Raw genomic sequence first — 13,866 nt, 5'->3', positions numbered from 1 at the left:
GAGCCACCCCCCTGATGTGGACATAGTATAGTTTTATATTTTTTCTTTACTACTGTTTGCTAAGTTTGAATTTAAGGCATATTTTAAGATTTTTTGTCAACTTCCCACTTTTATGCCTTGTATATTCAACTGTGATATAGCTGTTGATTTTTAAAAATTTAATTAGTTTGAATCTAATGCTTGGGATACCACTGACATTTTAGTCTCACTAAAATTTTTACCTGCGTCATTCTAACAAGTGTTTGATTTTTGTAATCTAGGAAATATTTCCAAGCAGCCTATTATTACCTAGATGATCCTCTAGGAAACAGAGCTTCCCCACAACTGTCAGAAACATTTGGTAAGTGTTCTACTTCTTTCTTGGGTGTAATAAGATTCTGTTAATGCATTTTTAAAAGAAATAACGAGCTTATCATATGTAAAACCTTTTGATATATTTGCTTTATTAACAGATGACTCAGAATATGCCGCTATACCAATTCATTTGTGGCAAAAACATGTATCCGAGCTTCATGCAGATGGTGATATAGGCTTTTCACGTGAATATGAGGTATTTTTTCAGCATCTTGTTCCGAATTGACCCATTGATTCAGCGTCGTAATTTGCTCTTAAATTTATTTTTCCAATCTATATTTTTCAATTGAAATATTTTTTATAATTATGTTCTTCTGATGTTATCAAGCCTTCTTAAGCATAAAATCAAAATTTTTTAATCTGATGAATTAGCAGATAATTTATTAGAAGCCGCTAGTCAATTAAATATATTAGAATACATTTGAGGAGACGCCATGCAAGCAAACAGATCCACAAAAATACAAAATTGAGTTAACCCCTTAAGGATTGGATAGTTTTCAAGAAAACGGTCATAAAAGTGTATTATTTTTTTTTAAAGAAAATGATATAAAAATAAGTGTATGAATAACGTGTGCATTCAGTTTTTCATTTTCAATATTTTTTAGATTTAAATTTAAAAAAAAATTTAAATTTTATGAAAAGTCAACAAGCAAGCCCGCAGTGAAAATTTAAGAAATACGTCTTTTAAACATTATAAAATAATTTTAATAATCTTTTGTGTAATATAAGTAAAGATAAGTAAATTTTTCTTGTGTGGCAAATTTCAAAGCTTGAGATACAGAGGCCAACGTCACAACCTGGTATGTTAGTGCCAAATTTCCTTTCTTCATCTCTGCAATTACATTTAAAATAAGCTGATGCTGCCATCTAGTGTATAAAGAGAGAAATAAAATGTATTCCGGGCAAAATAAATGAATTGGTTTTAATAGTTTCATCGCTTTAATATTGCACACCCCAGCACGGCACTATCACGGGAGCGAGAAATGGAGGTTGAAATAATTCCAGTGTGTAAAAAATAAGCAATGTAGCTAAAAAGTTGATTACAAATTAAAGTCTAAAGTAAAATCATATTGATGATCAAACTGGTAGAAAATCTGTTGGGGGTGAGGGAAAAAAATTCTGTTCGAGTTTTTGGAAAAGCTAAATGAGTGAGAAAGTCATTATAATCGCAAAAAAGTTGAAGAGAATTTATTTGTGTTCTGATTTTTAAATTACAAAACTTTTCAAGTTATACATCAACTCTGTCAATGTAAAATTGCAAGAGAAGAGAGAGATAACACATGTTTTGTTGAGTTTAACATCCATTTTAAATCACCAGCTAGTGATATTTGCAGCTATTGCAACATATTAGATTTGAAATTAAAACTATCAGGCTGTATATTATTTTGTTAATTTTTTGGGAGGTTATACTAAATAAATTGAGAAAACAAATTGTCCAGGCAAAAGAGAACCTATCGTAACCTAGTTCATGCGAGAAAAATACATATCCATCTAGTTCAAGCAAAAATAAACACATCCAATATTTAACATTAAATAATTGAATAATTAGCACATTTTTATCAAAACATATGTAAAATATTAACACTAGGTGCAAACTGAACAATATTAACAATTTTTTGTTGGTGTAAAGTCCAACATTAAAGGAATAACAGTTTTTTGTGTTTTCCTGAAAGTTTTTTAAAGTGACATGTTTGCTTTTGCATGGCACCCATTTATTTCAATAATATTCTTGCGGGGAATAAAAATTCAATAATTTCATTTCATTTGTTTTAATATTAGGTCTTTTACCATTTGATCAGTTATTTTTCCAGTAAAAAAAAAAGTTTATTAAAGAAAATTAGCTTAAAATAATGGAACGTTAAAAATATTTTTTTTAATTATTTCTTTTTAATTAATTATTTTTGACATTTCTGCTTTTCTAATGCTTTTTCCTAGGCTATACAACAAGCTACAGACCTTGATCTGTCATCTGAACATTCACAAATGATGGAGAATAAAAATAAGAACAGATACGTCAATATAGTGGCTTGTAAGTTGGTCTTTAAATTTTTTAATTAGTCACAAGGTTTATCCTTTAATGAGTTATTCATTTTTACCTTTTCTTTTTTTCCTATTTCATTTTATTTATTTTTCTCTGCTGCCTTATAGTTATTTTCACATATTTCCATTCATACTGGCTAGTTACATAACATTCTCAGCACAGCTATAAAAGAATGAAAATATTGATTTTTATTTTCATACTTTCAAAACACTTTCCTAAAGCTATTAGTGCTGTGAACAGTTAGTTTATCTGCACATATATATATATTTTCCTGAGGAAGAGAATAAATTCAAAGAGATTTGAAAAATAAAAAACAAGCATTAAAAATACACTTTCAAGTTCTTTATTAGAAACATACAATATTGCCTTGAGTTATCCCTCTTTAAAATCAACTAATATCTTGTCTAATGTATCTTTTGTGCTTTTTTAATGCAAAATTTTGTCTTGAGCTTTTTACCAACAAATCATTCAATGTTTTTATCTGCTGACTTTTGTGTATCTGTGACTTAAAATAAATAAATAATTCATTCTTTGCAGATGATCATACCAGAGTCATTCTGAAGCCATTATCTGGACAGAAGAAAGCATATGATTACATTAATGCCAATTACATTGATGTTAGTAAATTATTCTGTTTTTCATTTTTAGATATTTGACTGAAAATTTGCTGCATTTGTACATTTATTAATAATTTGGTCTTGTAGGGATACAATAAGCCTGCTGCATATATTGGTACTCAAGGCCCATTACCTTCAACATTTGACGATTATTGGCGAATGATATGGGAACAAAGAGTATATATTATTGTTATGATCACAAATCTAGTTGAAAGAGGCAGGGTGAGTTTTGTTTTTGTATTCTTTGTATTATGAATAATAATTTCCTTGCTGTGTGAGTTTGCATCATAGATTACATTACTGTTAAAATTTACCCTTTTGTTTAGTGCTATTAGCTGCATTTTATAAATGTTGATGTTTTAAAAATTGTTTGTAATTATTAGGTCTTTTTTTCAGTTAGTATAGTCTAGATATTAATATATGAAAAAAATCTTTGTAATGTACTGAAATGTTAAGGTAATGAATTAATGTTTTAGAGTGCTGCATAAAGTTCCATTAGGGGGTGGGGTGGGGGTGGGGACTCTGGGTTTAACTATTTAAAATTAGTTCTTAGTAAAATAATTTTTGCCTAAGTTGGTAGGATTATATGAACATAGTTAATATGAATGTGTGTTTATTTGTAAGAGATCTCACTTTGCAGCCCTCCTGCCAAATGAGAGGCACAAGTTCAATGAAATGACCCTTTAAGTCCCTAGTCATCATTTTTAGGAATTACTTCTGCACTAAATGTCATTGCATGCATTTCTATTTTAGTGCATGAATTACTCTTTAATTGCACTTCTAATTAATTGCTACAAATATTAATTTGAAATTCAGATTTATCATGTTAAATGCTATGTATATTTTCTATTCTAGTGAATAAAGGTTACTATAATGTGTTACAATTTAAAATAATTTAAAAAAGTATTTGTTAATGTAATGAATTGTGAATTGATTTGAAATACCTTCATTATATTCATGCTGCAAACCATTTTTGTTTCAAATTTTTAGATTATTTGTTCCTTTCTAATTGTCTTTTCCTTAGTTCTTTTTACTTATTTATTTTATAAAGTTATTTTTTATAGCTTTCATTTATTTTAAAGCAAAGAGTTACCACCTGCTTTGATTTATGAACTTTGTAGCTTTGTGTTAACTTACATTTTAAACAACACTGCACAATATTACCAAGCACATTAAGAATAATTTATTTCAAGCATTAATTTGTTTATCTGATCATATTTATCAGGAATATTGTCACATAAAAGTATCCTTTAGTTTCTACGTGAAATTTCAAATTTTGTTTCTGCTCTTTGGAATGAGAAGTTTCATCGAACTGTCATAACTTCTTTTTATGATTTAAGAATAAAATTAGCTGTTTGAAACAATACGTCTAAAATCCTGAAACTGATTTTGTATTTTTCAGTTCTTGAAAGCATTCTCTGACATACAGTAAATAATACTAATAGCAAGAATGTTTGTTATTCCTTGACGTATTTTGCATTTTCTCTTACTGTTCTCGGCTTATTGCTGCATTATGTTTAACTTTTTTGGCCATGTAATTCTTTTGCATTCTATTTATACATTAAAACAACATTTCTTAGCAATTAAAATGATACAATTTTTAAAATTTCAATTTGAGTATTTAAACTAAATCGTGATGTTTCACCTTAGGCCATAATTAAAATACAATAGTCCCTTACATTTAAAATACTCGTTTCATTTAAGCGCTTTAAATGTGAAAAACAAAAAATAAAATAAAAATTGGGACTTAAAGTGCTTTGTAAACCTCATTTTGGCAAGAGAGCAGTGAAGTGTTTTTTGAGCACTCACTTATGTGGCACATGCTCTCTTTGCATGCCAGCATGAACCTAGCACTTCTGATTGGGATGACACAGTAAGTACTTTGTCTTTTTTTTCTCTTTTCCTCTCTTTTTATTTTTCTCTTTCTACTGTTTCAACTTTATTATTTTTTGTCCATTACCTACTTAATGTAATACATAATTTTAAAGGTTTGCAAGTATGTATGTCTTTAGGTAGTGAGAAATTCATTGCTTGCGTTAGAACAAATTTGGGGCTTAAAGAGTTATCTTGCATTTGTGTACTCATTGCACATTCAATGAAAAATATTTTGTTGATGTTGATAAATTGTTTTAACAATTGGTTGCATAATTTGATGTGAATTCAGTGACTATGAAGTGAACAATAGTTTTATAAATAACAAAATGTTTTAGTAAATTGATAATTCATTACTTCTAAAAACATTTTCTGGTGATTTTCATTAGATTCAAGAATTTTATGCTGTGTTATATTTCATTTTTATAAAGTGTTTTATGGCTTAAGTGGTAGATTCATAACAATTATCAGGAACCTATTTTTTGACCTAAACAAATGTATATATTTTACAAATTGCTTTTAAAAATTTTTTAAAAATATCTAAATGATGTTGTTTACCTTCAGTTAAAAGAAATGTGTCTATGATAAAAACTTTCCTGGTGTATCCATCATAAGAAAGTTGTTATAGAGTAAAACCTTGTTAAGACATCTCACAAAATACGTTAAGGCACTCAGTGGACCAAAAATATTTGACCACTTAATGTGGAGTAACAACTTAGGGGGAGTGGGAAATTATAGAAAGGAAAAAAAAAGAAGCCTAAAAATCACTGAAATACTTTCGTGAATTACTGTAAACTTGGGCAAGAAAAAGAATATATTGTAAAATCTAATAATTTACGATGTTAAAACGTAAAGCCAAAAGGCTAAGTTCTGTTAGTCAATCAACAATATTACTTGCTTTTACAAGCAGAGATAATACCACACAGTAGAAGATGCATAATTAATGTCAATGTGAAGAAATGAACATTGGAAACTTGTTTAAAATCTTACCAAAAATTTATTGGTCCATAGGAACTAAAATGAATAAACTAACAAAATAAGTTAATAAGAATAAACCCTGGCCATAAGCGGAGGTGGAGTTCGCAACTCCCCAACACCTACCGGACCTAACACACAAGAGGCTGACAAATGCAAAAGAGGAAAAATTTTTGGAATCGTTTCTCTATTTATACTTGCCTCGTTTGCATATGATTGGGCATCAGAGGATGCCAACCTAAAACTGAAACTTTACACATGCCGAAAGAATTGAAAAGTTGATCTAATTTGAAAAAAGTAGATTTTACATTACATTAGTAATGAGAATGCGGTGGAATATCATTTACCGATGTCTATCAAAATCAGTACCTATAAATTGGGTAAAAATTAAAAAAGGAAGAAAAAGAAACTCTTGCTATAATTATCATGTTTTATTTTCTCTCTGGTACATAAAAATACTTTATCAATGTTGCAGGGATGTGCCAGCTGCGCCAATCGCTGATCCTGCGCCAAACTGCTCCAAAAGACAGCCTGCGCCAAAATCGTAAAAAACTTGAGCCAAAAACAGCAATTTTGCATTTAATGATGCAGTTCCTTTTGCATATTTGGAAGTTTTGGATGAATATCATCAAGTTCATGCATTTGGAACTTGTTTTTACGATTTTTTGGCTTAGTCCCAATTTTTTGCGTATTTTAAAATCCGATTGCATCTGCTTTTGAAAAACTCGATCGTTTCAATTTTTTATGTGATTCTGTTCTTTTGACGAGAAAAATTTTGCACTGATCATTATTTTCAATCTTTGTTATCTTTCGTTTTCAGTATATAAGGACTTGTAAATTTGTCTTCTTGCCACGCCCACTCGAAAATGTCAATCCAGTTGCATCCAAATTGATTTAAGCGAATGCCATCTGTAAAAATCAATATTGTTAACCAGTTTTAATCTTGGGTTTCGTAATATTTTAAAGCAAAAAATTGATCTCTAGTTTTGTGGTTGGAGACACTTAAGATAGCAAAAATCTGGGAATTCTAATGCTCTGGTAATGAATATGCAGACATTTCAAGTTTCTCAGATTGAGGCTTTTATCAATATTCTTAGTCTGTCTTAATTTTTTTCTTTTGTTTACATTTTTCATATTTTTTCACGTTTGTTTAAAAATTCCTTTTATGTGACATCATATCTCAGAATCTTTTTTTTTCATTGTAATTTCATTATTAATTTTGTGATTAAATATCAAACAGTTAAAAATAAAAAGGTCTTAATGTTGCCTTTGCTTTATCTTCAGATTTGTCAATCAAGTAGTTCAGTATATAAATATACATGCCAAGAAAAAATAATAATAAGGTCAGATATAAGTGAATAACTTAAACATACCAAAAAATAAAAATAAAGAAAAAAATATCTAAAATAGCTCTTTAAAACTCGCTTGTAACTTGTTGAGGTAAAGTTTTTAAATTCAATTATTCTTTTGTGCTTTTATTTTTTTTAAAAACCTTTTTGAATATGTTATATAAAAGCAAGTAAATTTTAAAAATAGGTATCAAAGCACTCTAACTTTAATGTGCACTAAAGCAGTGATGTATTAAGCAAAGTAAAAGTGTGCACTAAATTTAAATCAAAAGAAGTGTAAGAAACAAGTAGAGCAGGATAGGACTTGTCTTTTGTGAAAACTGTTAGACAAAAAAAAAAAAAACTAAGAGAACTTCAATTTGTAGTTGTAGCTATGGTGTTTTTGCATCCTTAATCTCTTTTTTTATTATATTATCATGTCACAGGTGTTTCTGTGTTGCTCTAAATTGATGCAAAATTTAAATTTTTGCTGCTGCAAGCTGCTCCAAATTTGCAATTTTACTGCCGCAAATTCATCATTTTGCTGCTCCAAACTCACCATTTTCTTGCTCCCAAGATAGCTCCAACAGCGAACTTTGGTCGGCAAATCCCTGATATATATAATGTGTGTGTGTAGTATTTCCTTACTTCAAAACATACTTTTTGCCATTTCAATTACACTATTTTCGTGCTCCAAGTTTCTGCAAAACAAACTTTTTGGTGAGCCAAACTGCTCCAAGTTCACTATTTTCCTGAGCCAAGCTGATCCAAAGTCACTATTTTCCTGCGCCTGAGATTGCTCCAAAAGTGTATTTCAGCTGGCACATCTCTGATATTGATTGATGAAATTGTTGGTTCTTGGAAAAACCCTCTTTTCTAACATACTTAAAGCTTTAAATTTTGCATCTGTTGTACCATGAATTTATGTTAAGTATTGACGAACTCGTTCTAGGTATTAGACTGCTTCTGTTTTGCTAGGTTTAGTTAGACATTGCTATACTCAATTGAGCAACTCTGTTTCTGTTTTAAATGTTCAGAAATCAAAGCTTTTACAGTCGCTTGATAGCAAAGCCTGTGCTTCACGGGCTTGCACTTAAATCAGGCCCTGTCACTAATATTCACTTTTCTGGGTTAGAGTCTGTAACGGAATACCCGTGATAAACGAGAGTTGTGTGTATACTAAAAGTTTTTGATAACCAAATCTGTAGACACTGTTACAGTGAAACCTGTGTAAGTTGACCACTTGCGGTGCACTACTTTAGTGGTCAACTTATAGAGGTTGTATTATATGATAAGATCTAATTCTGTGCCTGAAAATAGCGGTCAACTTAGACAGGTGGTCAACTTTACAGGTTTTACTGTATTTCTAATAGTTAAAGAGTGAAATATTATTTTATTATCTCAATTGACAGTTGTGAATGTTAAAAAAAACTGTTTTTGAACACTTAACTACCTATAAACTACCCTTGTTTCAGAGGAAGTGTGACATGTACTGGCCGAAAGAAGGCAGTGAAACTTATGGAGTAATTCAAGTCAGACTTGTAGAAGAATTGGTTATGTCCACCTATACTGTACGGACATTTGCTATTAAAAATACAAAATTAAAGAAGGTATTGACTATTTACCAAAACAAAATTCATATCTTGATTGATTCTGTTTTCGTAAATGTTTAAACATGTCTCTCTCTCTCTCTCTCTAGAAATTTATGTGTGAGCGAAATGTTTATCAATATCATTACACGAATTGGCCAGATCATGGTGTTCCTGATCATGCCCTACCGGTTCTTAATTTTGTTCGAAAATCTTCCAATGCAAATCCTAATAATGCTGGACCAATTATAGTTCACTGCAGGTATGCTTATTTCACTTTTTTCCCCCTCATGCTCTAGTTTTCACATTAGAGGATCTAAAATCACCGCTTGACATAATTTACTTTAAAAGCAGTTATATTTGTTGAATTTCTTAATCAATGCGTTGTAATTTTTAAAGATGTGTATGCAGTAGTGATAAGATTCAAATAATTCAAGAACCAGTGTGCTTGATAATATTTGAGATTCTTTTTAAGGGTAATAATAATAATATGATAATGAAATATACAAACGAATGAAAACTCGCATTTTTCAAATTCATTAAATTCAGTGAAAAATAAATATACTTTTAAATATTTCCTACTACTATGCATTATTATTCTTATTATGATGTAAATAAAATTTTAGTTTTAATGTTTATTGACTTACTGATTTTAAATTCTGGTTAGACAGTATCTATATTCTCTGTTCTGTTTTGATCAACTAACCTTGATATGTCAAACTTTTTTTTTTTTTTTCAGAGTTTGACTATAGTTAGAATTTTTGTATGAAATCAAATTTGCAGTAAATAAATCAATATTTCTTTCTCCCCTTAGTGCTGGTGTTGGTAGGACAGGAACTTATATTGTGTTGGATGCTATGCTGAGACAAATACAACATAGACAAACTGTAAATGTGTGCGGTTTTCTTAAACATATTAGGCAGCAAAGAAATTATCTAGTTCAAACTGAGGTAAATATTTTAAAGGTAAATATGGGAAAAAAAGAGCAAGTAAACTTGAGATAATGAATTATTTAAATTTTGTTTTAGGAGCAATACATATTTATTCATGATGCTCTCTTGGAGGCTATTGAAAGTGGTGAAACAGAAGTTCCTTTACATAGTTTTGGCTCATATTTGGATAATTTGACTAACACAGTTAATGACAGCGGAGAGAAATGTGTGAGCCCTCTTGAAAAGCAGTTTAAGGTAACTTTCATTTATAAAAACAATTTTGCAACACATTTTTTTTACAACAATAATGTTTTTGAAAAACAGTGCAACATAAGACAAGGGAGGAGGTAAGTTAATGTGTGACACTTTGTGACGAAGGGGGGAAGGGGGTTCAAAATGTTGACAAAAGTGGGATATCATTTATGGAGAGCTCCAATGGAATTGAATATTTTGTAATTTATTTTATTGCTTTTTGTTATGGAATAATTGGTTTCAGTTTTTTATGTATGATTAATATAAGGATGAGGATCTTTTTATATACATTAGAAATAAATCATTTTCTGGAGGTTAATAGATTTTCCTACAAATTCAATATTTAGAGATTTTTTTCTGAATTTTAATGCTCCATTTTTTTTCCTTCATTATCTATGCCTGGTACTTTTATGAGCTATTAAAGTATTTTAAACAATTTTATACACACTGTGTAATTATGTAAAAAAAATTTCCTTGTTGGACTCACTGCAAACACTCCTGTCATTTTTTAAAAAAGTTCAAGGAAAAAATACTGTAAAGATGGCTTGATATCTCGTAAAAATATACCTTAAAGCAACTGTAAACATAAATGTTAAAATGGGCCATTTCCATTCATATTTAAAAGTGAAAATTTGAATATAGCATGAGAAAATGTCACAAATGTGTCTTTTTATTTTCATAAATAGATTTTTAAGAATCAGATTCAAGCAAAACAGTTTTTATTTGACCAATTCGGTCAGTCACTTGATTCTAATGATTATCACTATTTACATTTATTTTTTCGATTTGAGCAATTTTGCATCCAGATTTAAACAGTTCAAATAATCTAATATTATATTGACTGCTTAATACTGAACTAAATATGTGGTAGAACTTAAAGCTCAATTTTCTTCAATCATTAAGAAAGAAGCTCTTGAGGTAAAACAGGGACAGGAAAGGAAGTTTTAGATTTCCTTATTTAAAGAATATTTTTTGAACAATCCAAAAATTTTGATATTGGAGCCTGTAGGAGAAATAAAATCCTTTTCTGAACTTAATTGACTTAAACATAGTGATTGAGAATTTAAGATTTATATTGGGGGAATTTTTTGTTGTTTCTTTTCATAAATTTTTTCTGCAACTTTTGTATGTATGCACTGTGAAAAAGAATGAATTTTAAAAAGTTCTCACTTCAAAAGTAGAACAGAAAGGGTTAATGTTTTTATGTTTTAAATTTATATATTTGCATACAGAATGCATTAAGACAATGCTTTTGGAATTTTTCATTTGTTTTTTTTTTTTTTTTCAAATGCTGATAAATTATTAATCACTTCTCATAATGTGTGTATTATAAACTTTTCCTAAAAGTTAATCTTCTTTGAACAAATTACTTCATTTTTGTTGGTTGTATGATAAATTCTGCGTACTGCAACATAGAACCATTTTAAATGTACAGTAGGCGTCGCTAATGTGATCTCTTTGAGACAAACACAATTTGTTAACAACAACCGATTGGTAATAATAACCGAAACTAATCCAGGACACACAAAAAATATGATTTTTTTTCAATGAAAAAGCATTTCTTTTTACAACTGCAAATTAAATTTACAATGACTTGACTGCACGTTTTTTTATATTATAAATTACTAAATTAGCAGAATTGAATAGCTCTTTTTTTTCTATCTATTGAACCATTCCTCTGATGCTACAAAGTCTTTTTTGCCCCTTTTTAAAGCAAGCTTTTCTGTTTTTTGCAGCATTTATGGATTGTTTACTTGCGCATCCTTTTCCCTGACATTTGTAAACAGTTTCAAAGCAGATTCAACTTCATCTTTTGCAGTACAATTTTGCTTGTTTAAATTTTCATTTAGCTTCACATTGTTTTCAATCTCTTCACATTTTTTTAAATTAACCTATAAAGTAATGGCTGATTATTTTTCTTGTTGTTCTGCTGCATTTTTTTGACTCCCCATGAAGGAAATGTCAAAGTGTTTTAAAATGTCAATTTTTTAATTGACAGTTTAATCATTGCCCTTTTTCTCCATGGCTGAAATGTTTGCCGGTTTAGAGTGAAATTTTTAGTGTAATTGGACAAAGAGAAAAATTCTTCTACTTTACTGATACGAAGGGAACTTGTGTTCTCAGAAGCTAATGTCAACGGGTTTGCCTTTATTTCTGTTGATTGAGGAACAAAAGAGGAAATAATCAAAAGTTTATAAAAAAGTGATAACAATAAACAAAGACATTGATTTCAATATTTGACTTTTTACAAGGGTCTGGACAGAGGAAATGTAGGTCCTTTTAAGGACCCTTCACAAAAATCTAATAGTTAAAAAGGACCCTTCACAAAATTCTAATTAGTTAAAAAGGACCCTTGACAAAATTCTAATTAGTTAAAAAGGACCCTTCACAAAATTCTGATTAGCCAAAAGGACCCTTCACAAAATTTTGATTGACCAAATTGGACCTTTCATGAACTAATTTGTTAATAAATGAGTACTCAAAGCAGAAATCTAATCTATATTGATGGATAAGTTTTGGTTAAACATTTTAAAATTTCACAAAAAGATTTGATTTTTCACAAATTTTTTTTTTAAATTCACAAAAATAGGACCCTGTAAAAAATCCTAGACAGACCCCTGTTTTAAACATGCGTTAATATAAAGTGTTCTGGGACTTTGTGGTTCTGATATCATTAAGCGAATGATAACATTAACCACATGATCACATTAAGCGACGCCTCTGTATATTGTGTGTTAGGTAATATTAATTTTACATGATTTTTAAATCTGCTGCATATGCTGTAAAATATAAGCTCTTATATACAGTAAAGTCTCATTACAGCACATTTTAATACAAAGAAGCTTTTTTTTTAGCAAAATAAATGTTCAGTCCCAATTTAATTGCTATTACATTGTTTGAATTCCATTGCAATGAAATTCTCATTACAACATAGAAAATTTGCAGGTCCTTGAAGTTTGTTGCAACTGCATTTAACTATATCTTGAAAAACGAAGTTCAACTCTTTTTTTTAAATAAAATATTGGATTTGAATCTGCAACTTATAAACTGTTTGAAGTAACATATGTTATGCAGACTCTTCCTTTTTTTTTCTTTTTCTGATTTAGTACTGGCAGTATTTGTAACTTTTAAGTATTTAAAAAGTAAAATTATTTCAATACATCCATAATGATTGCTTACATCCCCTTTTCAATATGTAGGAAGCTGCATAGTAAATTAGTGTGAGTAAAGTTGCTTAGTGGGTATGATATAAAAAAAATATTTTGCCTTTTTTCTAACATGTTTTTTTCTTTATTACAGTTGGTTACTTCCTTCAAAGCTCGTGATTTTAATGTGGTGTCTGCTTTAAAACCATGCAATAAAGGAAAAAACAGGTCTCTAAATCTAATTCCTTTGGAATCTTACCGAGTTCATATCACCCCCAAACCTGGAACTGATGGCTCTGATTATATTAATGCAACATTTTTACCTGTAAGTACATTAGTAATTTAAATTATATAAGTTTTAAGTTTACTAACCGTAGATATTGATTTTATATTTTTAAGTCTTCTTTTTTCTTTGGATTTGTTTTATAAAATGAAGACCAATTTGTTTTTTGTAACTCTTTTGCAATTCTACAGTTTATACAAAATGTATCTTCTATTTGTTATGTTTTCTTGAAATTGCTAGTAGGGGAATGTGGGGCAAAATGAAATGGTGAAATATTTACTCTGCTTTTAGCTCCACCTGCCTAGTAATACAACCCAAATTCAAAATAATAGAATAATTTTCAACTTTTGGAAAAAAGTTTATTCTAATAAAATATAAGTGCAAATTAGGAACTTAAATGTGCCATCTTTCTTATACCTTAAAGTGTACATTTCATCTCAAATATACTCAATTAAAAATAATCTTATACAGAATAAC

General features: G+C 29.3%; 1 protein-coding gene across 1 annotated transcript in view; it reads left to right on the top strand.

Moving 5' to 3' along the window:
- LOC129231754 (tyrosine-protein phosphatase 99A-like) overlaps positions 1-13,866 on the top strand; it is a gene marked incomplete at its 5' end in the record, with an annotated part of 86,691 nt that overhangs the window by 49,544 nt on the left and 23,281 nt on the right. The window contains 10 exons of the mRNA XM_054866119.1: positions 261-340; positions 453-550; positions 2,290-2,383; positions 2,933-3,012; positions 3,100-3,234; positions 8,663-8,797; positions 8,887-9,038; positions 9,591-9,726; positions 9,805-9,963; positions 13,261-13,431. Coding sequence (XP_054722094.1) covers positions 261-340; positions 453-550; positions 2,290-2,383; positions 2,933-3,012; positions 3,100-3,234; positions 8,663-8,797; positions 8,887-9,038; positions 9,591-9,726; positions 9,805-9,963; positions 13,261-13,431 — 1,240 coding nt within the window. The remainder of the gene's footprint in view (positions 1-260; positions 341-452; positions 551-2,289; positions 2,384-2,932; positions 3,013-3,099; positions 3,235-8,662; positions 8,798-8,886; positions 9,039-9,590; positions 9,727-9,804; positions 9,964-13,260; positions 13,432-13,866) is intronic.

Source organism: Uloborus diversus, chromosome 10 (genome assembly GCF_026930045.1).
Source record: "Uloborus diversus isolate 005 chromosome 10, Udiv.v.3.1, whole genome shotgun sequence".
Lineage (NCBI taxonomy): Eukaryota > Metazoa > Arthropoda > Arachnida > Araneae > Uloboridae > Uloborus > Uloborus diversus.
This window is presented reverse-complemented; position numbering and strand designations above follow the sequence as displayed.